Consider the following 23,290-nt stretch of genomic DNA (forward strand, 5'->3'; position numbering starts at 1 on the left):
TATAACGAAGATAAAGGGGATAAATACAAATCACTACCATGTATATGTATAACAGCGTAATAAATAATAAACTTTAATGTTAGAATTCGCTCACGCTTCTCAATATCACTAAAAACAGGAAAAAAATTAAAAGTTTTAAGTGATCCTAATTTGATGGCCAGGGACTGCACAGGGATTAAAAGACATAAAGTTCCTTCCTTATCTACAATTACAGATCGAAAAAAAATGCTTAAAAATTGTAATATTTGAAAAGTATAATTTTATTGATTATATAGCTCAAAATAAAAACGTAGCTATATAAAGAAATACGAATTTAAATATGCACCTTTAAAATTTATATCTTTTGTAGCTTTAAATATCTCGATATAAGTCTATCTATCAAGAGTTGATAAAATAGAATAGCTAAAGAACGTATTACGACGTAACACATTATGACGTAATATTTTTAAGGAACATTAAAAAGATTTTGAAAAAGATTTTTAAAGATATTCCGTTTTTAAGGTTACAGCTAAATTTTATGCAAAAAAATATTAGCGAATGTTAATTGACGTCATTGCGAACTCTGTTGACGTGAGTTCGAAATAATCGGTCGATATTTCAGCATATGGCCATATCTAATTATTACCATCTGTGCTATTATAATAATATAATAATAATTTAAATTGTAATAACGATTCACGTAATCATCGATTCATAAAAGTGGAATCATCATTTTTTGAGAATGCAATATTATTGTCAACATTATCATTACAGGGTAACTGACAATACAGAGGTAGACGAACATTCTATTTACCTGCTGTGGCATTTATTTGCGTTCCTTAATCATTCAATGATTAAGTGTACTGCTAGTTATCATTATGTACATATCTTTAATTTCGGAATTTTAGGAATGTAAAATTACTTTTAATGAAAGCGATCGATCACAACAATAAATCAAGATGACTGATAAGTCAATTGAAAAATTTATATTAAAAGTATCTAATTGTATAGTGTTTTTATTGCTATGGTACACTTAAATTAAATTACATCGTAACATCAGCCACAACATCTAACATATTATTGTATATTTAATTAATAATAATTAATAATTGTTCGATTTGCAAGATGCTTTATCTCAATCACACTATTAACAATAACATGCCTAAACGATCGACGATCAGGCTTGACAACACAATGTAAGGATTTAAGGGTAACTTTTGCATTTTACTGTGTTCGTCCCGCGTCTACATATTGTCTTGTAAGTTACACAGTAAAATGAATGTTTTCTTTGCTGCGCATTTATAATATAATATCAACCATTGTAAATGATCTATATAAGAATATAAAAAAGTAAGGTCAGAAAAACACAGCAGATGGTTTTCTAACTAGTACGCATTCATCACAATCTTCAAACACACCGTCAGATGTTATTTATCTCGATCACCATACTTGAATAATATTGTTATAAAATTTCTTGTATCACTGTAATGTACGACCAAAAAAAAATGCCTCTTTGTTTGCAACCACATATAGTAATTCCTGAGATATTAAAATATTATTGTACTAAAACATTTGATCTTAATAATATAGACACTACACGCTGCAACTTGCAGAACATTAGTGTTATCTATTGGCAGCAAATATGTATTAAGGTGGACTTGCGCTTATGTTGCTTATGTCGAGACTACTTTGTAAGTAGTTTAGAAATATGTACTTATTCTTATGTTCGTCTTCCTTGTACGCTATATAACGTCAAATCGATAAACACATTTATTAAAAACAAAAAAATACTGTTCAAGTGGTATATGTATTACCAACCACTGAATACTTGAATCTTTTTTTTAAAGTCGACTATCTTTATCGTGAATTACTTTGTGTTTAAGCAGTTTGCTTTATAGTATAAATTCCTACAAAGCCCATGTCACTTGTATTGTGAGTGCAAATAGCGCCTTATACGCAAATTTCATGAATTCACATAGAGGAATGCATGAAGATATTTCATTATTTCTTATCGAACAACCCGAAAATCTGCTCTTTTTCAATTTGTAATATAAGATGCTGTTGCATCAGTATATGTATCTTCACATTATAACTGCAAGCTGTTAGTAATACTTACATCTAAGACCTCATATATGGATAATCGTATTCACGCAAAGGAACAAATGTTTCTTTGATTGACTGTGGCGATGCCCAACGAAGAACGTAATGAGGTCCGCCAGCCTTATCATTTGTTCCAGACATTCTACTACCACCGAATGGTTGCTGACCAACGACCGAGCCTGTCGATTTATCATTAACATAGAAATTGCCAGCTGTATATTTAAATTCTTCGAGAGCTCTTCTCGCCCATTCTCTGAAGGGTAACATTGTATAATGAGATAAAGTACAAATATGTTAGAAACGAAATGAAATGCTTACTCGTCTTGCGAGAATATCGATCCAGTTAAAGCATAAGGTGTCGAGGATTCTACCAATTTCATCGTTTCATCGAGGTTTGAATCTTTATAAACGTATATTGTTAATACAGGGCCAAATATTTCCTCTGTTATTATCTTATCTGTAGGGTCTTTTGTTTCTACTATTGTCGGATCAATGAAGTATCCAACCCTAATGGAAAGGAAAGGAATTAAAAATAATAAGAAAATACATATTTAACAGATTGTATGTAAAATGAAACGTACGAATCATCGTATTTCCCACCGCCGATAATTTTTAAATTAGGCGATTTTGTGGCATGTTTGATATAACCAGAAATTCTTTTAAATGCAGTAGCATCTATAACGGCTCCGGTAAACACGGTAAAATCTCTGACGTCGCCAATTTTAAGTGCGTCACGAAGCGATAAAAGGCCTTCCTTTATCTATATGTATAACAGTGTTTGAAATTGGAAAATTGAAAAGACAGAAATCAAAACTATGTGTGAAATCTACCTTTGGCCACAATGATTCTGGAACATACATTCTACTGCAAGCTGAACATTTTTGACCATTAAATTCAAAAGCGCTTCGTATGGTCCCATTAATAACTGACTCTATATCAGCACTCGCGTGTACGAAATGATAATTTTTTCCACCACATTCGCCTATTAATTTGGGGTAATTCTTATACTTCCCCAGATTTTTGCCAATTTGCATCCACAAACGATTAAACGTGGGAACTGATCCGGTAAAATTAATCCCAGATAGATAAGGTGAAGCAGTTATAGTGTCACCAAAAACGGGACCTTCACATGGAACAAAATTGACTACACCTGGTGGTACACCAGCTTCTTTACATATCTTAAAAATCCACCAGTTAGAAAGTAAAGCTGTATCAGATGGCTTCCAGAGTACTGCATTACCCTAAAAATGTGTGATACAACGTTTGTAATATACATTTATTGTATAACATGTACTGCGCTTGAGTTTGCTATGTATAAATCATTTGTATAGTAAGACACATAAAAATGAAATAATAAAAAAAATGCAAACCATTAAAGCAGGTGTATAGCTAAGATTACCACCAATGGCAGTAAAGTTAAATGGTGATACTGCTGCAACAAAACCATCCATTCCTCTATATCTCATTGAATTTAATGTTTCTTTAGAATTGGTTGAAATTGGTTGATATTTTAAAGCCTCTTTGGCAAAATATGCATGCATTCTAAAAAAATCAACTAATTCTGCTGCACTATCGATTTCTGCTTGAATAACAGATTTGCTCTGTCCGAGCATTGTAGCAGCATTTAATTGCTGTCTGTATTTTGTTGCCATCAAATCAGCTGCCCTCAACCAGATTTCTAAACGCTGTTCAAATGGACATTTTTCCCATTCACGCTGAGCTTTTACAGCAACATCTATTGCCTTTTTGACTAGATCAGGTGTTGCCCAATGATACTTTGCAACCTTTGCTTTATGATTATGTGGCTGAAATATATATCATAACTGTCACTAATATATACTCTATTGTTAGTTTTTTACTTTATGTTAGTTCTTTACTATTGTACTTGTTAACTTACCATAACTTGATATCTACATAAATCTGTTTTAATTTCTTCATTTCCAATAACCAGGGGTACTTCCTCACAATCACTGGACATTTTATCCAAAGCTCTCTCCAATTCTGCCCTCTCAGGGCTACCTTTTTTATAATTAAGGACAGGTTCATTTTCCAAAGGAAATTCAGCAGGATTTGGCAATGGTATTATTGTTCCTAAACATCTTGTACCAACTCTATTTAGAAAAGTATGAAATATATATAATTACAAGTAATAAAAATCTAAAAAATCAAACTTATTTCAATTTTAACATTTTTTTCAAGTATTTTCACATATCCCATTTATACATTCATAATGTTTATAAATGTACTCGTATCTAAATTTACTGATATAGAACATAATAAGATTAAAAGAGAGAATACATATTAGCTTCTTGATACCATCTGTCAATATTTATCTATGTACTTTGTAGTAAGAGTTGAACTCATGATGTTATCTTCAGCACAAGATTTTCTCTAATCAATCTTTTTTTTAATAAATGACAAAGGTAATAGAAAATAATACAAAAATTATAAAAATAAAAAATTATTATTTATTTCTATATGCATTATAACACAAAAGCAATATTTTTATTTATTTAAAATCTAAAATAAAATCAAAAATATATCTTACATAAATAAAAAGGAGAGAGAAATTATTTTCAGGGAAGAATGTTATTTTAAACTTGCTTACATGTGTCAAGCCGACATCATGGTCAGATTATTACATAACACAAATTCAATGACCCATGTCATTACAGTTATCGCTGCATTACTAATTACAAATTAATTTGATAACGAAAATTATCCCAATTGAATTAAATCAATGAAGTTGCGGATAAGTTAAATGGGTGAAGTGAATGAATCGATATAAAGGTACGCTCGTTTCAATTATACAAAGCGGCCTTGTAATCAAGATTCACTATTTTCAGTAATACATTCCTTTCCAAAATATCGCAAAACATTACATGATATACATAGTGTGTAAAATTTTGAATTCAAACAAATCGGAAAGAAATAGTTGTAATCTAAAAAATAGTTGTAAAAAAAAATCTAGAACGTATCAATAAGCGAATATTGGGGCTACCGCATAAAATTTTGCTGTGTATTTCATACATTTACAAACGTCCGTTATAGCAGATGTTACTGTCTGCTCTATCCATATGTATTGGTCTGTAAAAATATGTTTCAAGGGCGCTCACATATATACGATGAATAAAAATATTATTTCAAAGTAATATTAACACGTAATCTGATTATCTCAAAGTATGAATATTTATGAATAATTTTATGAGAATCATTTAACAAAGCAAATTAGGATCGAAATACGTACATATATATATATATATATATATATATATATATATATATATATATATATACATACAAGTGATATGACACGTTCATATATAATAAATATAATAAAGTTCATGCTTCTTACATGCATCCTTATAGGTATGTTCACATTTACAGTCAATACTACAAATCTGGCTAATATTAAATTTTACAAATATGTTCTATATATTATAATATAGCTTTGCAAAAAAAAAAGCACAAAAGTAATGCATTAAAATGGATATTGGAAAGTGACCTGCAAAAATAGTTAAATAGAGAAAAATACAAAAATACATTGACAAAAATATGATAGTCGGTAAACTACCAAAGAACACCTTTCACGTCCATATTATAGTGGAAAATTCCGATGGAGCCCACAAAGTAGTCTATCCTTTCCGTAGACGAAGAGGTATGTGAACAGAGAAGTTTAGACAAAGAAAATGAATCAGAGGACCAATAACACACCAATGAGCTGACATCTACATATAAACGCGCCCCTTCGTTTATATCGTTATTACATAGTGCGTGTGTTAATGCGCGAAAGTAATCAATATATCATAGTGGGATTTAACATATCTGATAAAATACACAAGACACCAACTACGAAAGCTTTAGTTTTGTTTATACGTGTAATTTTAGTTAGTAATTTCGCGTTTGGCTACTCACTTTTGACTGTTAATTATTAACGCTTGACGGCAAAGATTCAACATTGTCTTTTTTTAGTTCTTTTAACTTATATTCCCTTTAGAACTTTTTACATGAACACCTTCACGTTCGTCGTAAAAAATTTTGCAAAGATATCAATATACCTTTCTCTCTATAATCACTGTAAAGACTGATTAGGATGCTGAACTGTCGAAACTACGAAACCCGACAGTGGCAACCATCGAGCAAATAGTGAGCCAAACCTCCCCCCATGTATACCCCACCCTCCGTCAATTCGACTATGAAACAGGGCCGTAATAAGATTCCAAAAAGTAGGGCGTTGGTTAATTCTTAAATAAAAATATGTATAACAGCAAAAATAGGTAAATATACAATTATAGATTAATTGTCATTTATAAGATATTTTATCCGAGAAGTTATTTCATAAAATTTGTAACAGATTATTTAATACATATAGTGTTGAAAGAATCGTCAAATATTTCGGTATCAAAATGTCGAAATATAAAATATTATTAACTCTCTATTAATAACTATAAATATCGAGAAAAAAATAATATGAACTATTTTGATCCTGCTTAAGGAGGTATATTTGGATTCATATTTAAATTAATCTATTGATATCTATCTATATATATATATATATATAATTATTTTATTATATTCATTTGGTTTACATTTTGTTTTTTTTTTTTTTGTGGAATATAGTATAGTATTAATACAAAGTAACATCAATTAAATTGATCAAAATTTAAACAAAATGTGAACCAAATGAATGTAATAAAATAATTTCATTGTTACTATATGTTTCAAATATCTAAAAATAAAACATATAAAATATCCGTTGATCTTTTTCTAGCCGAAACAATTTTATTAATGTATATTTTATGAAATGCACAAAAATAGATACAAGGTCTTAAAACAATGTATTAAAGAATTGTTTTCGAAAAATATGTAATCAAAATGTTCACTTCGGGTACATTATACTTTCATAGATTTATGATTCATTGTATATCATAGGATTCTCTAGATTACTCTGTTTTTCTTTTTGTCTACTATCAATTATAAAGAAATTTTATCAATATACTGAGGAAATAAATGAATAATTCAACTTGTACAAATCACATTTAATTTAATATTTCAATTATCTAAAATTACAGAAGATGTTATTAGCAAGCAGACTTTTTTCAATTGTCTTCTTGCTGCATTTGTAATTCACGTAATAGTTGTGCCCTTTGTTTTTCCAACTCATCCTCCGAAAGTTCATGATGTTCAGCATTTTCAGTAACAGACCCTTCACTATGAGCAGAAGCTCTTCTATGTTTTTCTTCCTTTCGTTTTCTTTCTGGCGATTCTTCAGAAGACGGAAGTCTCGAATGTGATCGCTATACCAACCATGTGCAATTAACCATGTGCAAACTTAAATCTAAACAAACTTAGAAAATTGTTAATTATATTGCAATATTAATTGAACTTACAGAATGACTACGACCTCTCTTCTTTTTACTCTTCTTCTTTTTTGATTTTCTAGTATCAGACTCGGAACTATCCGATTTGCTGGGAACACTTGGTGATCTTGATTTATGTCTTTTTTTCTTCAAACCTTTATCACTACCTTCAGACTCCTAATACAGAATAAAACGATTGTTTAAAATGAATATTTAGACTCTAAAATTGCATAATATACTTACACTATGTGATCGCGACCGTGACTTCCGTTTCACCTTTTTTGTTTTCTTTTTTTTACTTCTAATGTGATGATGACTACAGCTTTCTTCAAGTTCATGTTGATATTCCTTAAAAATTCTAACTCTCTCGCTTTCTAATGTTATTGCTTTGAAATCTGGTTCTTCTTCGATCTTACTTCTTACATCATCCCACGTCATTTGATAATCAACATTAAGAGTTTTTAGTAAATTTTTAAAGCCAGTTTCTAATTTCTTAAACTTTCTAGTTTCTTCCTTTACACGTTCTTTCTCTCGGGCTTCGGCTTTTTCAAGTAGTAAATTGTACGTTAATTTTACATTGCCAGCATCTAATGTTGCAGATTTTCGATCCTCACATACGACTGTAGCAAACTCTTCAAAAGTAGTATTAACTTGCACTTCAAAATTTTTATCTTTCAGAATCTCTCTGATAATTTTCTTTTCGTCATGGAATCTAGATTTCAAATCTTCGACGTAAAATTTAAACAAATCTAATGGAGTTGATCCAGATTGTCCAAGCATAGCTGAAAATCTTAAATCAGCGGATAACATTGGGTAAAGTTCTACCCACAATGACATGGATGTTAATTTTCCTTGTTCATGAAGCTCATCCAACAAACTCTGTGAAACAATTGTTCTTATGAAAAACATTAGTAAAAATGATATAAAATTTCATAATTTTGTAAAACTTACTATAAATGCGTCTCTGTTTTTTCGTTCTTGTCTTTTTCTACGTTTTTTCTCATGTTCTTTCTCTTCTTCTTCATCCTTTTCTAGTTGACGTATATGATTTTCAAAAACAAGTAATGCATCCTCTTTATCCATTTCTAATAAGTCTGCATCTTCTGCAAAAGCTGCGTGTTGTAAAAGTAATGCTTGTGCTTCTTGCCAAGTAGTTCTGTATGTAACATCGGTCATAGTATCTAAAACTTGAGCTAATCTTTTAGTATTTCTCTTTTTTAATTGTTTTGCTTCTTCTTTCTCACGTTTGGCTAAATTAAAAATAACATCCTCATAAATATCCCGGCGATCTGAATCACCAACAGCCCTCCACACTTCCAAATTACCAAACATTTCTTCACATTTATAATACTTTGTTGTACTTGTCATTCTGTCATTTTCTAATAAAAATTGTTCCAAATCTTCCTTAGCTTTCTTCAATCTGTTTGAAATGACATATCTGTTTTTCTATGTTTTGTTTCCCCTATTAAAATATGCTAGTTTTATATAATATTACACAATGATACTTACCTTAATCTTTCTTGCTCACGTTCCTCTTTAAGTTTCTGTGTCTTATATGCGTTGAATGCTTGTTTACGTTCATTTAATTTTTTCATTTGTGGATATCTAGGATCACTTTGAATTAATTTTACTGCCTGTTCCCATGTAGCATTTGATGGAACATCTCTTTCTCTTAACAATTCTTTAAATGCTTCAATTGCTTCCTTCTTATCTTTAAATTGCATTTTTGGTTCAGGAGTACTGGTACGACTATCATTTGCTGATCCTTTTGCAGAATTGCTATCTTCATCTGGTTTTGCAGGTGGAGTAGGAATGTTTATTGCTGCAAGAGTTGCAGCCATGGCTTGTTCAATTGCAGATTTTCCACCTGGTTCTGGTGTACTAGTTTGAGATGTATTCGCAATTGCAACATTTGGAGATAAATGTTGAATACCTGCAGGAACTATACTGAAAAGGCAAAATATTGATAATTTACAACCTTGAAGTTTCTTTATCATATGTATATGCATATGTGAATTATAATAAATATAATTTTTACTAACGTATTTGTAGCACTCGCAACAACTGCTGCAGCTGCAGCTGCAGCCTCTTCAGCTGCGATTCTTGCTTTTAATTCTTCTAGCTCTGTAGGAATGGTCCACCTAGATTCCTTAGTTGTCACATTGTGATAATATACTTTTCCATTCTCTGATTTATATTCTTTCCAAGGGCATTGCGATAAAAGCAATTCACTAGGTGTTTTTAGTTCATCTGGTTTCTCCCACAAAGATTGTTTTGTAGCGCTATTATAATAATATATTCTTCCATCAGGAGCTTTATGTTCAGTCCAATCAGTCTTTTTTTCTGTCGTTGCAATAGGTTGAACACCTGATGTGGTTTCACTTGCTATAGGTGCAGGGGGAGGAATACCTGGTGCCGTTATTTGAGGAGGTGCAGCTAAAATATAAATGATATTTAAATAAAGCATATTATTCCTAAAAGATGAAAAATATCCTTTAATTAAAAAAAGTATTAACCTATAACTCCAGTATCAGGTGGAGGAGCAGCAGTAATTGGAAAACTAAACCCTGGTGGAGGTATAGAAAACTGTGGAGGCATTATACCGGGTGGACCAGGTGGTAAACTAGGAGGAGGTATAAAAGGTGCAGTAGGCATAATAGGTGGTACAAAAGTGGAAGCAATATTTGGAGTCGCTGGTGGAAACCCTGGTACCGCAGTAGGTGGAGGTATACCATCATTTGAAGCCTGTAACATAAAATAATGTACAAGTTAAACTTACAAATAATTAAATTAAGTGTTTCTATGTATGGAATCACACACATGTGTAATACATTATAAAAAATTATTTTCTAAATTTATTCTCAGAAGATTTAATTCAAGTGTACTTTTCTCATATATTATCAAAACAAAATAGAAAAGGAATAAAAATTTTGAGTATGTAAGTTAAATTATAAAAATTTTCTTTAAAGATAAATTAAATAAATTTGTATAAACTTTTTAACTACAGAATATGTAAGGTAACTACTAATATGTAAGGTTATACATCACTTCGTTTAATAATACCATACCATTTTCTACAGAATGAAAGTATTTTCCTTTTAAATCAAATCATTGAAAATAGAATTATTGTAATTCCTTACAAATTAAATGATATAAGCAACAGTATTCTACTTCAGATGTAAACTGTAACGCGTATTTATACTCAACTAACGCGTGAAAGTAAATTTTATGTATGTGGTGATCATAAGAAATGAGTAAACATTGTGGGCATATAGATTAAAAGTTGGTATATAAAGCTACGTTATAATAAGACAATTATATTAATGTTTTAATCCAATATTTCGATTCAATTTATATTTCAAATTACTAAAAATATTATAAGAAACTGAAATATTTTTTGATACATAATTATATGATCACCCTATAGTATATTATATTTCAATTCTAATTGAAATAATTTTTATTTCCGACTATATTTATTTATTTATTTATTCCTTCTAACTAATTACTTAGAAGAATTATAAGTATTGAAAGAAATAAAATTATATACAATACACAAAAATCATACAATGAACCAGTTTATCTACGTTCATTCAAAAATGGTTTCAGTTCAATCTACTGTTATCAACATCAATGGCAATAACTGTGCTACGTATACATAGTTTTCACGTGAAAGTTTTAATATTGCAGTAAAAATATATTATATCAAAGGATTAAATATTCTGTTTGATAATCAATGAATTGCATATTTTCTGAAAATACTTTCTCAAACAATATAGGATAATGCTTGTACTTACGTTTAAATTTTGACATTTGTCTTCGATCCCAACCTAATTTTGATGTAAATAAAAATCTATGGAAATTTATATAATTTAATAAAAAACTACAATATCATACAAATTTTTCCAAAATGTTTAAAAAATTTAAAGATAAACTCGCGGAAGAAATGAAACAATCGCCTGCCAGGTTACAGGCAAGCATGCAACAACTAGCACAGGTTTGACATTTTATATAAAATTAAGACATAAATTACGTATTTTGTAATCTGCTTAATAAAATAAAATTATTACTTTTAAAAAATACATTTGTCATATCTGATAATTAAATATATGTTGATTTACTAATATAATTGAAATAAAATTTAAGTATCTATCTTGTATATCAATAACTTGGTTTAATTTAGGCGGTAGTATCTCCTGCTTTGTCCAACAGTTCAGTACAAGAATTATCTGTATCTAATGACAATTTTAGTTTAACGGAGGAAGGAGATGGTAAGCCTTTCTTTTTTTATTTATTACTTTATTTCTTTAAATTAAGAAGAATTTAAGTATAAAAGTGATTATTTACAGAAACTCCCAAAAATAGTCCTGCAAAACATGGTTTTCAAAATGTAGATTTAATGTCACCTACGTCAAATTCTATAGGTGTTTCAAGAAGATCATCAGTTAGCAGTATTACTAGTGATACTTCATCTCTTTTTCCAATCTATGAAAGCCCTGCTAATTTGTATCATTTACAGGTATTACAGAACATTTATCATCAAGAAGATATAATATTTTTAAAAATTATTAATATTTGAATGTAATTAACTGTTCATTTTCATTTCCTTTTTAGTCTGATATGGATCAATCTGCTAGTGAGATAGATGAAAATATAAATCCACAATTAGATAAAATTTCAAAAGACCAAATATATTCAGCATATCGGAAAGTGCAAGCAAAATACCACAAATATCGTGGAAGATATACAGATTTAGCAACACATTATAAAGAATTGGAAAGGGTAAAAGGCAAGTTAGAATCAGTCTTAGTAGAAACCCAAGATAAAGTATTAAGAAGAATAGCTGACTTAAAAGAACAGTGTCAGTTAGAACAACAGGCCAAAGCTCATTTGGAAGAAGCATTGAGAAATGACATTGAAGAAAAAGATCACATAATAAATACATTAAATACAAAGGTAATATTAAAAAATTTATTATTACTGTATTATATCAGATTTTAATGTTATATGCATTGCAGATTAAACTTTTACAAACGACTGGACCAAACTTAGAATTTACTTTACCAGATACTACTAATGATAAAGGAAATTTAAAAGATAATCTCATTGACCTAAGTACTGGATCATCAATTAGTTCTGAAGAAAATGCTTTGGTAATCGAAAATACACAATTAAAAGATAAACTAAAAAAATTGGAAAATGTTGTTTTGAAGTATAAAGAATCTTTGAAACGAAATAAAGAAAAATTTTCTGAAATATTAACAGAAAAAAATATATTAGAATCTCAGTATGAAACATTAAAAAATTCCTATACAGAAAAGGAAAAGGAGTTGAGTTATGCATCTACAGAAATTAAAAGTTTAACAGATCAAATGACTATTTTAAAAAAACGCGAGGAAGAGTCTGTAATATCCTTAGCTGAAAATAAACTTTCGATACACAGAGAATTAGAAGATAAAGAAGAGCAAATCAAAAAGCTACAATTGGATTTGAAGCATGTGACAGAATCCAAAGAGAATCTAAGTGAAATTGTTAATAAATATAAAGCTGAAGTGGAAGAACTAAAATTATCACATAGTACTCAAAATTCAGATTCAGAAAAAAAAGAAATTGTACAAGATATAACAAATGAAAAATTAGAAGCTTTAAAACCAGTAAAGCAAGAAATGCAGCAATTATTAAATGATCTAGATGAAAAAATGGGCTCAAAACATCATGGAGAAGATTGTAATAAAGAAAACATAGAAAAAACTACAAAAGTGCATGATACTGAAATATATCAAAATATAAAGTCTAAATTAAATGAAAAGGAAATTGAACTTCAAGAGACAAGAAATAAATTAGAAGAATTGCAAAAGATTACTGAAGAATATCAAATACATAAAGAAGAGCTATATATGGAATTTTCAAATTACAAATTAAAATATACAGAGCTTCAAAATGAACAAAATGCATATAAAATTGTTGCTGAAGAAAAAAGGAAAGAAGCAGAAGCAACAATTGAAAAATTACAAGCTACCATACAAAGTCTTGATAAAGAATTAGAAAATATGAGAAATGCTCTAATTGATAGAGATAAAGTATGTGAAAATTACAATGCTAAAGTTCATGAATATAAAACAATGCTTGAAAACACGAAAGAAAGATTATTGAATCAGGAGGTGGAAATGAAAATTCTTAAAGAAAAAGTACAAGACAATACAGAGATAATTACATTGAACAATGAGTTAGAAATTAAAAATACTGAGTTATTAGGAGTATGTACACAACTTCAATCCTGTAAATCTACTATCTCTGATCTTAAAAATAGACTTCAAACAGATAGTTCTAATATTACTTCACTTCACGAAGAAAAAAATAATTTAATTAAAAATATTTTAAATTATAAAATTTCTACTAAAAAATTAAAGGAAGATAACATCTATATTAAAAGCAATACAGTGAAATGTTTCATGGAGATTAACAATGAAATTTCTGTTTTAAAGAATGGATTTGATGCTTTTCTAAAAGCAAATAATATTATTCAGAATAGTGTAAATTTGCAAATTAAAAATTTCCAAACTAAATTACAAGAATTTGAAGAACTTAAACAAAAATATAAACAATTACAAACTGAATTAAAAGATACTATATATCTTAAATCTAATTTGGAAATAAGTTTGGAAAATTATAACAAACAACTAAATGAGATGTCCATGAAATTGGAGCAACAATGCGAAGTTGATACAAAAAATCGTAAACTTATAGCTGAGATAGATAATCTCAATTTCAAATTATATGACTTACGAAATTTACCTGAACAAGTGAAATTATTAATGATAGAATCTAAATCTTTGCAGGAAGAACTTAACAATGCTAATGCTATGAATCAATTACTTTCAAATGAAATTTCTGATTTGAAAGTACAACTTGAAGAAGCAAATAATAATACAAAAAAATTACAGGAATTAGAACAGAAATATGTAGAAGCAACAAAGATTGCTACATTATTAAAATCTGAAAACCTTAATTCCAATAAATTAGAAGAAAAAATAAACACTTTAGAATCAGAAATAAAAGTTTTAAATGAAAATTTGTCTGAAAAAGATAAAAAAGTAAGTACCTTAAATGAAGAATTAGAATGTAAAGAAAGTTTTTTAGTTGATTTAAAAGCCAAAGATGAAAAATATGAAAATGAAATCATTGAGCTTACGAAGTCAAATGAAACTCTACAGCAAAAAATACAAACAAAAATTCAACAATTAACAAAGTTAAAAACTATTAAACAAAAACAAGATGCCACTATTCAAAAATTAAATGACGAAATTAATGAAGTAAAAACTTTAAATGCAGAATTATTAGAACAGTTAAAAACATCGGAAAATGAAGTAAATATATTAAAATCTGAAAACTGCCAAATAGTAACATTAAAAGATAATAATGCAGCAATCATTACTGAATTAGAAAAGCTAAAATTAATTCATAATGAAACCAATTTGGAAAATAAGAATCTAAAAGATAAGCAAAACGAATTTTTAAAACATAATCAAGAATTAAATGAATCTAATGAAAACTTAAAACAAAAAGTTGTAAATTATGACAAACACAATCAACAATTACTAACTGAAAATACACAATTAGGAAAAGAACTTGAATCATACAAAAATCGGTTAAATGAAAGTGTATTATTAAATACGGAATTACAGTTTAACAATCAGGAACTGAATTTCCAACTTGAAGAATTAACTTCATCCAAGAAAAAAGTAGAAGAAATTGAAGAACATCTTACAAAGGAAAATACAAGTTTACATAATGAAGTAGATAAATTAAATTTATTGTTAGAGAATAATAATAACATGGAAGAAAAAAATAAAGAACTACTAATGAATTTAGAACTTTTGGACAAGGAAGTTGCAAGATTAAAAAATATTGAAGAGGAAATTAATAACTTAAGATTAGAAATAAATGGCTTAAATAAAGTAAAAAGTGATTTAGAAGAAAAGCAATCACAAAACAATGAATTAATTACTGAAAATTTATCTTTAAAAAATAGAATTATAGAATTAGAAAATATGAATACGAAATTTCAATCTTATGTAAATAATTTAGAATCTAAGGTTTCCAGTTTAGATCAAATAGAATGTAAGAATATTGAATTAAAAAATGAAGTTGATACATTAAAATCTACAAATATGGAATTATTATCTCAAATAAAGAATAAAGATGTAATAGAAGACCGATTAACAATGGAAATAGATGAATTAAAACTTATAGTAGATGAAAAAGTGGCAGAGTTAAAATTACTAGATACTAAAAATATGGAATTGTTGAAAGAAATTGAAAGGTTAAAATCTTCATCAGTGGAAGAGGAAGTAGCAATAGAAACAGACAAATCAACAACTACTGTTGAAGATTTTAAAAAATTACAAAATGAAATAAAGGTTCTTAGAGAAACAAATACTGCACTAAATGAAAAAGTAAAAAGTATAAGTAGTAGTGAAATAGTAAATGAGTTTTCTACTAAAAATAATGACAAATTGGAAAAAGAAAATAAAAAATTAGAAGCACAACTAGATGAAGCATTAATAACATTTCAAGCAAAAGAACTGGAAATGCATTTCGTTAGTAATGAATTAAAAAATCAAGTAGATACTTTGAAACAAGAATTAAAAACAAATGAGGAAGAGCAAAGCATGAGATTAAAACAATTAGTTAAGGAATTTCAAGCACAGTTACATGATAAGGAAGAAGAGTTACATGCTGCACTAGAAAAACGATTTGGTAAATTAGAATTCTTTTTATAATATTGTTTCCATTTTATATATATGTACATATAATTATCCCGCGCTCTAACAGAGATGATATTTCGGCTTGTAATAATAGATTACATATACTGATACGGTGTTATCATCTCGTCGAGATTGTTTTTAAATTATCGAACCCTAACCCATATACAAAGTGAAAAAATCACCTTGTATATGATGATAATAAATATACAAGAATATTGTAGTAATATATTTGTAAATATATTATTGCATTTCCCTGTTTAGATCGTCAGCAAAATTATGAATCAAATCTTATTCAACAATATAAAGAGCAATTAAAAGATTTCCAAATAGAATTAACAGCCAAATCTGAGCAAATTGAGGATCTAATTTTAGAAAATAAAAATTTAATGTCACAAAAAGCAAAAGATATAAACCAGTTAGTGGAAAAAATTACAATAATGAAGAAAGAACATGCAGATGAAATTAAAGAAATAGAAAAGAAATGGAAATCAATTGTGCAACAGAAAACTGATAAGTTGGAAGCAAAACATGAAGAAGAGATTAATGAATTAACACAGGAATGGCGAAATGAAAGGAGGGTTGGTTACAACAAAGTTATAAAAAATAGTAATACCTCATAATTTACAAAATGACGTTTTATTTTATATTTCGTTTTTTATTTACTTTTAAGATTTTGTTACATTTATATTACTTATTTTAATTTCATATAATTATCTTTTCATTTTTTATAATTTTATTTATACTTGTGTCTCTTTCAGCCTGATATGCAAACTGATTTAATTAACAAGGTAAAGTTCTTTCAAATTTGTAAACACTCCAATTTTACTAATTGCACTTTTATCATTATTTTTTAAACATAAAAATAAGTAGTATAAGTAAAAAATTAAAATTTACTAATTTTGATTAATTTACTTAGGAATTAGAGAGCACTTCACGAGTTGCAATGGCAGCTGTACAATCAAATACTGGTTCTTTTCACACTCTTCAACAAACCCTAACAGCACAGAGGCGAGAATTAGTTGAACTTAGAAAATTAATGAAGTTAAGACATGATACACTAGAAGATTCAACAGAGATTGAATATCTTAGAAACATTTTATTTGAATACATGATGGGAAGAGAAACAATGGTGCTTGCTAGGGTGATCGCTGCAGTTGTCAAATTTGATCAAGAACAAACAGCAAAAGTACTTAAGAAAGAAGAAGATAAAATGACACTGGTAAAAAGTTTTTAAATTTTTTGAAAGAATATTTATATTTTTAATTAATAACATTAACATAACATTAACATTAATAATATTAATTTATAACAGATAAAAAATAAATACCTGTTAACAAACAGAAATAAAATTAGCTTTTTTCGAATGTTTTATTTATTTTAATATATATTACAACTTATAACTTTTATTATATGTATTGCATACATTAAAAGTGTTTCTACTTTAAATCTTAATTTTTTGATGTTTCAGCTTGGTTCTCTAGGTCTCGCATAATACAAAATTCTGTATATTTAAAAATTGTGTAAGTACTTTTGTATATTAGATTGTAAGTATCTTGTATTTATTTATGGAATATGTATTTTAAAAAGATGACTATTATTCTGCCAATATATGATATGTAATATGTAGAAAATACATACTGTAAAAAGCTTGACACAATTTACAGGTAGAAGCAATTTTAGATGTGATTACCTTGCTTCCTAATATATATATATATATATATTCTATGATAAAAAGATTATAAATATTAGCTGTTCATCTATAAGCATACTACTATCTATTAACTTTTATAACCGTTTATAAATTTGTTAATAGAATAAAAATTTACTGTTATAAAGTTATCACAGATGTATTTGCTTTCTTGTAATTTTTTATATAACGAAGTGTAAAATTGTCAACATTATATGTGTTATAAATAGTTTAACTTGAAAAATTAAATTTCATTTCATATAGATAAGTATTTTAAAAATAATATTTCTATTGTATATAAATTATGTAATTAATATGTATTGATAAATAAAGTTAATTTAGGATGGAAGTACTATTAACTCCGAATTTGTCATTAATTTTATTATGATTGTTTTATTTACATAAAATGTTGAAAATACATACTACACTAATTGAGACTGGATATTTTGCATTTTTTGTTTAAAATAATTTATTTGTTCAGAAATTGGGATCTTTTTTTTAATAAACCAAGTATTCTGATTTCCAACAGGTGTATACATATATGTACCCTTATGTCCCAATAGTACTCTTAAGGCCCTATTCTTCTGTGATAATTTTTCATAATATTCCACACCACCTTGAATATATTCATTACTAAGTTTAGACATTATTTCATTGACTTCTGTCTCTCTATAATAATCTAATTCATTATTTGTTGATGAGGTAAGAATAAGAGATCCAATTGCAGCAATACTCATACATAAAGCATTTTTACCTCTTTGCTGTTTGGTAACTTTTAATTTTGAACGAAGTAACTCATAAACTGCTATTCCTAGTATTGCATCTACCATTCCATTAACACTTTTAATTATTGGATCAAAAGTTGCGACTGTTAAAATTTGTCGAGCTATAGCAAATTTTTGGGCATTTTCTGAGAGTACTAAAGACTTATGAAATTCCTCAGTAGCCTCTGCATCCCATTGAAATGATGCAGATTGAATTGATATGTTTCCATTATTTACATGATTAATATCATTATATTCAAAATTCACTGGAATTCCAACTAAGCCACCATACTTTGAGTACGTTGTTCCAGCATGAAACATTTCTATATCATGAACGTTAAAAAATTTAATACGTTCTTCTGTTATCATTGGTCTATATATTACATTTACATCATCTAGTACTTCTTTAAATCTTCTTTGAATATCTTTTCGTACTGGTATTTCATTATTTTCAAAGCTATTTATAAAATTTTACAAAATTACATTATAAAATTCTTAATATCTTCTCACACTTTTTTATACTTACTCATATCTGGCTCTAATTTTTCTATATTGTTGCAATAAGAAAGTTTGTGGAGATAATTGTATGGTTAGAGCACCAGCTATCAAAGTAGCTTTTATTACCATTGTAAAACCGCTTTTTTACAAATTCTGAAATAAAGAAGATGAGATAAATAATGATTTACAATAAAGAAATATAACAAAATGAATCGAGATAAATGACAATTTATAGAAGTCAATAAAAAACATTCATAGTTAAGAAAATTAGGCGTAATTTTCAACTTGTTTTATTTGTATCTAAGTATAACCTAAAAATATGAAACGCAATATAGTAACATATTAATTGACATTATAATTAAATATCTATAAAATTTGCAATATAACTTTTATGCTGTTAAAATAATTCAAATACATACATTAATTTGAATTACATTGAATTACATTGTTACCAAATTATATTCATGTAACAAACATGTAAACAAAAATTAAAGGCCCACATAAAATATGTATTTTACGAATTATATACGATTATTCTAATACATCATCAAACAGATACTGTGTATACTAAATAAATATTTATAATTTATACAGTGTTAGGCTATATACATTTTTTATGTATCATTAAATAATTAAACTCTAATTCAATACTACATTTATATGATATTTTCAAAAAAATATATGTATATCATATATTATCATTTATCATATAGATGTTGCATATAGCTTACGAAAAAAAATAGCACAAAAGATGTTTGCGATAAGATTAAATCTATATAGATATTTGTAATTTGTATATATTTTCGTTTATCGTTATCCGTATCATTTTGAATGTTTATAACCCAATAGCAGGGACTATTATATGTTTAATATTAGTATATGTATGTAGGTTCATTACTAATACTTTCGGTTGCTGGTAAAAAAAATTTAAACATAAATCCCAAGAACAGTTCGTTTCTGGTGACACTCAGTTTACAAGTTCTCAGGATGGATACAAGCACGTGTGTTCCTAACAGTCAAAATGCTTCTCAATCTAGTGCACAACGAAAATTTTATCAGTGGGTACTCAAATGGATATCTGGTGTACATGCGCATGCTGACTGGAACAATGAGGAAATGCGCGACATTCGACATTCAACAAAACCGGACGTAGCAACGTTAGCCAGTTTTTTACAAGCGATCGGATTTAAACTACTCTCGTTTGAAAGGCACGATGATTCATATGCCTCAGGAAAGAACGATAATAATGTTGAAACACCTGATCAAGGAGTTCTTAGAGTTGCACTCGAATGCGATATTTCCAACATGAGGGCAGTGTTAGAATTAGGAGGAGTCATATGTAAATGTCCCAATTCTGATCACATTAAGGACGCATCCTTTTGGACTATTAGTGGTACCGGACCTGTTGGAAGCACCGTATGCAAAAATTAATAATTTCTTTCATAATTTCTATTAAACCTGGTATTATCTAAGTATTAAAGCGAAACTATGCTGAGCTGTTACTGAGGTGATCGCGCGAATTCTAAAGTTTAAATGTGTATTAATTTTAGTATTTACATCGTTTATCATTTGGAGTTTATTGACTTCCAACATTTATAGACTTAAGGGGGGGAGCAATAAATAATATAAAATGTATTGAAATGCTTAAATTGAGAGCTTCTCAATCACGTGAACTTGGGTCTTATGAAAGCATTAACAATTAAAATAAATTATCTAATGCTTATAGCGTTTAATATTATATTCGGGATGGAATAATTTTTATTTTATGTATAGTAATATTTTTAAATTTAAGCATCATTTACTACATATGTAAATAGCTCAAGTAACTAAATAATGTATAACTTGCGCAAATGAAAGTAAAGATATACCTCTATTATGCAATTTAATATTTATCTGAAATACGACAACGTCCAAAACTAAAATTTGACAGCAAAAAATTAATAAATATATCGAGTATATCGATTTAAATATATCTTCTTTATTTTCCTCAGAAAAAAATTAGTACAAGTTTACGATTTTAATCAACAATCATGAAAAGTACAGTAAGAAGTGTACAGTAAGAATATTTTAATATTGTATTTATTTTCAGGACAATATATCACAAAAAATCGAAGAAACTGGTAGTACTTTATTACCTTGTTTATCAAAAGATGTTGTTCGACTTTTGCGTGATGTATCATATAAACTATTCGACACAATCGTATGCCAATCGGATGTCAATCGATATATGGACATTTTAAACGTTTCACAAACAAGTAATACGTCTTGTAAAACCGCGCAGAATAATTTAACGGGAGACATTGGAGTTACGCGAAGTCATACAGAACCGGAAATGTTTCTTCATACAGGTGATATGAGTTTAAAAGTGGGTACTTCATTTATATAATATTGTACTATTATAATATAATTTATATAATATTTATATAATATTATATAATATAAAAATAATATTGATATTTTTATTATTTATATTTTAACTAATTTGATTATGCATTGTTAGTGTGTTCCTGAGAAGAAAAGTAGGAGTGTAAATTCCAATCCATCTGCAAATCGTGTTATGTCTCCAATACAATCAATTAAACCTGTTTTACAACGTCAGAAAACATGGGACATCGAAACCGAAAGTTTAAACGAAGAACCACGGCCGTCACCTCCAAAGCTTACGAGTTCTCCCTCTGTAGTTTCTGAATTATCCAATTCCTTAGGGCAAATTTCTTTACAGAGCGAAATTGAGAATCCTAGGATTGTAACTGAATATGTTTTAGGGGCATATAAAAACTTAGAAAAGGCTCTTAAGGTGTTACGGATCAAGAAACCAGAGGTTTCGAATGATACTTCTCCTATTCAAGGCAATTATCTTATTTAGATAGATGAATATTATTTGAAGATAGTAATATTCTACTGGAAATTATTAAGATCTGTTTATCTTCATAATAGATAATGACAGTACATCCATAAGATCAGCACCTGCTATTATTCTTAGTCCCTATAAATCAACTCGATCAAGTACATGTACAATCGTCAAACCTTTATCAAAATCGACGAATGAACAACAGACGCGATCAAAAGCATATTTGACGTTAACGCCGAGAGCACGACGTAGTATCGAACCAATACTTCCTAAATCTACGACACGAAGGAACTTAAAACCTGAGCAAGAAAACGTAAAACCGACGCTTCGTCGCAGTAGCTTTCACATTCCTTCGACTGCTAATTCTAATATCTCGTTGTTAAAATCTTCGGATACAGGACAAAAATTTTTGGCGAGTAAAAAGTACAGCATAAGTAAAACAAATCTCACGATCAATTCCGACCTATCGAACAGGTATAATTGAATCTTATTAATTAATTTTATATATGTAAATATCTAAATTAAGCTATTTCAAAAATTGCAGAGGTTTATTGACAACAAAAAAGGTTGTATCTCCAGAACAACAGGCATCACCAAACTTGGGAGCACTTAATACATCGAATACTCGTATGTCAATGATTAAACCACCTACAAAAGTTTCAAAAACAATACCCATCAAAGTGAAATCAATGAAATCTACTATCAAGATGAGCCCAGGAATATTGAAGAAATAAAAAGCTAACCTTTTAAAGCGATAAATTATTATTTTTATCTTCATTTATATTATTTAATTAATAAGCATACTTTAACTTTACGTTTATTACGTCATTTTAAACGGACATTTACCCAGGTGTTTTACTATTATAGTATTTAATTATTTTGTAATGCCTAAAAATATATATATGTTGTTTCAAATAATTAATATATTTCATTCTTAAAAAAAGAAGTCGTACTTTCTATACAGACTGATAGTTACCGGAGGTTCGTATTATTGTACGTTTTGAAAATGGCGGGCTTAACATGCCATCTTGAAATATTTTAGATCAGTTAGAACTTCGCGGTAATGAAGTCAGTGCTGTGAAATTTATGATTCGATATTTGAAATATACTTTACTGTGTTGTGCTTAATATGACTATAAATTAGTAAACCATAATATCAATACCAAATAATTACAGGAAACATATAAAGAAGTTGTGGTCTTTTTGATTGGTGATAATTTTTTGAAATATTGCTTTTTTTTAATTTCGATATTCTTTATATTGTATTTATTCGAAAAACATTT

At 28.2% G+C, this 23,290-nt stretch overlaps 5 protein-coding genes across 11 annotated transcripts in view; 2 read left to right on the forward strand and 3 right to left on the reverse strand.

The window, feature by feature from the left end:
- Window positions 1-6,234, reverse strand: part of P5cdh1 (delta-1-Pyrroline-5-carboxylate dehydrogenase 1) — a 56,270-nt gene extending 50,036 nt beyond the window's left edge. For 4 of the 5 annotated variants that reach the window (XR_011801533.1, XM_072016292.1, XM_072016289.1 and 1 more), the window contains exons 1-7: window positions 5,995-6,234; window positions 3,977-4,190; window positions 3,450-3,884; window positions 2,910-3,320; window positions 2,661-2,839; window positions 2,398-2,586; window positions 2,096-2,332 (exon numbers count right to left, since the gene is read on the reverse strand). Coding sequence is in view for 4 of the 5 variants with exons in the window: in XM_072016292.1 (XP_071872393.1) it covers window positions 2,098-2,332; window positions 2,398-2,586; window positions 2,661-2,839; window positions 2,910-3,320; window positions 3,450-3,884; window positions 3,977-4,190; window positions 5,995-6,038 (1,707 nt within the window). In the remaining variant the exon portion in view is untranslated. Of the gene's footprint in view, window positions 1-979; window positions 1,722-2,095; window positions 2,333-2,397; window positions 2,587-2,660; window positions 2,840-2,909; window positions 3,321-3,449; window positions 3,885-3,976; window positions 4,191-5,994 lie in introns of those variants that run through there. The other variant, XM_072016288.1, reaches the window with a different exon arrangement.
- An 869-nt stretch (window positions 6,235-7,103) lies between these two features.
- Prp40 (pre-mRNA processing factor 40) lies at window positions 7,104-10,646 on the reverse strand. 2 transcript variants are annotated; one of them, XM_072016285.1, is made up of 8 exons: window positions 10,508-10,646; window positions 9,956-10,184; window positions 9,482-9,875; window positions 8,949-9,386; window positions 8,391-8,859; window positions 7,683-8,318; window positions 7,470-7,616; window positions 7,104-7,376 (listed from the first exon to the last, which is right to left on the reverse strand). In XM_072016285.1, the coding sequence occupies exons 1-8, from the start codon at window positions 10,508-10,510 to the stop codon at window positions 7,179-7,181; spliced, it is 2,514 nt and encodes an 837-aa protein (XP_071872386.1). In that variant the 5' UTR covers window positions 10,511-10,646; the 3' UTR covers window positions 7,104-7,178. The 2 variants fall into 2 exon arrangements, with proteins under 2 accessions (XP_071872386.1, XP_071872387.1); XM_072016286.1 differs by having other exon boundaries at window positions 10,580-10,641.
- A 407-nt stretch (window positions 10,647-11,053) lies between these two features.
- Window positions 11,054-18,042, forward strand: LOC139994022 (uncharacterized). Of its 2 annotated transcripts, XM_072016281.1 has the most exons (9): window positions 11,055-11,436; window positions 11,623-11,710; window positions 11,789-11,958; window positions 12,054-12,395; window positions 12,458-16,199; window positions 16,469-16,785; window positions 16,966-16,995; window positions 17,124-17,426; window positions 17,676-18,042. In XM_072016281.1, exons 1-9 carry the CDS (start codon window positions 11,350-11,352, stop codon window positions 17,697-17,699), a joined length of 5,103 nt encoding a protein of 1,700 aa, XP_071872382.1. In that variant the 5' UTR covers window positions 11,055-11,349; the 3' UTR covers window positions 17,700-18,042. The 2 variants fall into 2 exon arrangements, with proteins under 2 accessions (XP_071872383.1, XP_071872382.1); XM_072016282.1 differs by lacking the exon at window positions 16,966-16,995 and having other exon boundaries at window positions 11,054-11,436.
- Window positions 18,043-18,260: 218 nt separating this feature from the next.
- On the reverse strand, window positions 18,261-19,335 carry LOC139994031 (transmembrane protein 177). Its single transcript, XM_072016305.1, has 2 exons — window positions 19,185-19,335; window positions 18,261-19,115 (listed from the first exon to the last, which is right to left on the reverse strand). Exons 1-2 carry the CDS (start codon window positions 19,283-19,285, stop codon window positions 18,317-18,319), a joined length of 900 nt encoding a protein of 299 aa, XP_071872406.1. The 5' UTR covers window positions 19,286-19,335; the 3' UTR covers window positions 18,261-18,316.
- A 718-nt stretch (window positions 19,336-20,053) lies between these two features.
- On the forward strand, window positions 20,054-23,198 carry LOC139994026 (uncharacterized). Its single transcript, XM_072016287.1, has 5 exons — window positions 20,054-20,572; window positions 21,246-21,521; window positions 21,657-22,005; window positions 22,094-22,481; window positions 22,552-23,198. Exons 1-5 carry the CDS (start codon window positions 20,144-20,146, stop codon window positions 22,739-22,741), a joined length of 1,632 nt encoding a protein of 543 aa, XP_071872388.1. The 5' UTR covers window positions 20,054-20,143; the 3' UTR covers window positions 22,742-23,198.
- The last annotated feature ends 92 nt before the right edge of the window (window positions 23,199-23,290 follow it).

The sequence above is a fragment of the Bombus fervidus genome, chromosome 14 (genome assembly GCF_041682495.2).
Source record: "Bombus fervidus isolate BK054 chromosome 14, iyBomFerv1, whole genome shotgun sequence".
In the NCBI taxonomy this organism is placed as follows: Eukaryota; Metazoa; Arthropoda; class Insecta; order Hymenoptera; family Apidae; genus Bombus; species Bombus fervidus.

Excerpts from the sequence above, each read along its gene's own strand:
- Prp40 (XM_072016285.1), bottom strand. Across the intron at positions 9,387-9,481 it reads GTTGCGAGTGCTACAAATAC|TATAGTTCCTGCAGGTATTC; the intron begins GTTAGTAAAAAT and ends TTGCCTTTTCAG. Across the intron at positions 8,319-8,390 it reads AAAACAGAGACGCATTTATA|AGTTTGTTGGATGAGCTTCA; the intron begins GTAAGTTTTACA and ends ATTGTTTCACAG.
- LOC139994022 (XM_072016281.1), top strand. The coding sequence starts at position 11,350 with ATGTTTAAAAAATTTAAAGATAAACTCGCGGAAGAAATGAAACAATCG. Across the intron at positions 16,200-16,468 it reads TGCACTAGAAAAACGATTTG|ATCGTCAGCAAAATTATGAA; the intron begins GTAAATTAGAAT and ends TTCCCTGTTTAG. Across the intron at positions 17,427-17,675 it reads AAGAAGATAAAATGACACTG|CTTGGTTCTCTAGGTCTCGC; the intron begins GTAAAAAGTTTT and ends TTGATGTTTCAG.
- LOC139994031 (XM_072016305.1), bottom strand. The coding sequence starts at position 19,285 with ATGGTAATAAAAGCTACTTTGATAGCTGGTGCTCTAACCATACAATTA. Across the intron at positions 19,116-19,184 it reads AAAATTAGAGCCAGATATGA|CTTTGAAAATAATGAAATAC; the intron begins GTAAGTATAAAA and ends TTTTATAAATAG.
- LOC139994026 (XM_072016287.1), top strand. The coding sequence starts at position 20,144 with ATGGATACAAGCACGTGTGTTCCTAACAGTCAAAATGCTTCTCAATCT. Across the intron at positions 22,006-22,093 it reads TGATACTTCTCCTATTCAAG|ATAATGACAGTACATCCATA; the intron begins GCAATTATCTTA and ends TCTTCATAATAG. Across the intron at positions 22,482-22,551 it reads AATTCCGACCTATCGAACAG|AGGTTTATTGACAACAAAAA; the intron begins GTATAATTGAAT and ends CAAAAATTGCAG.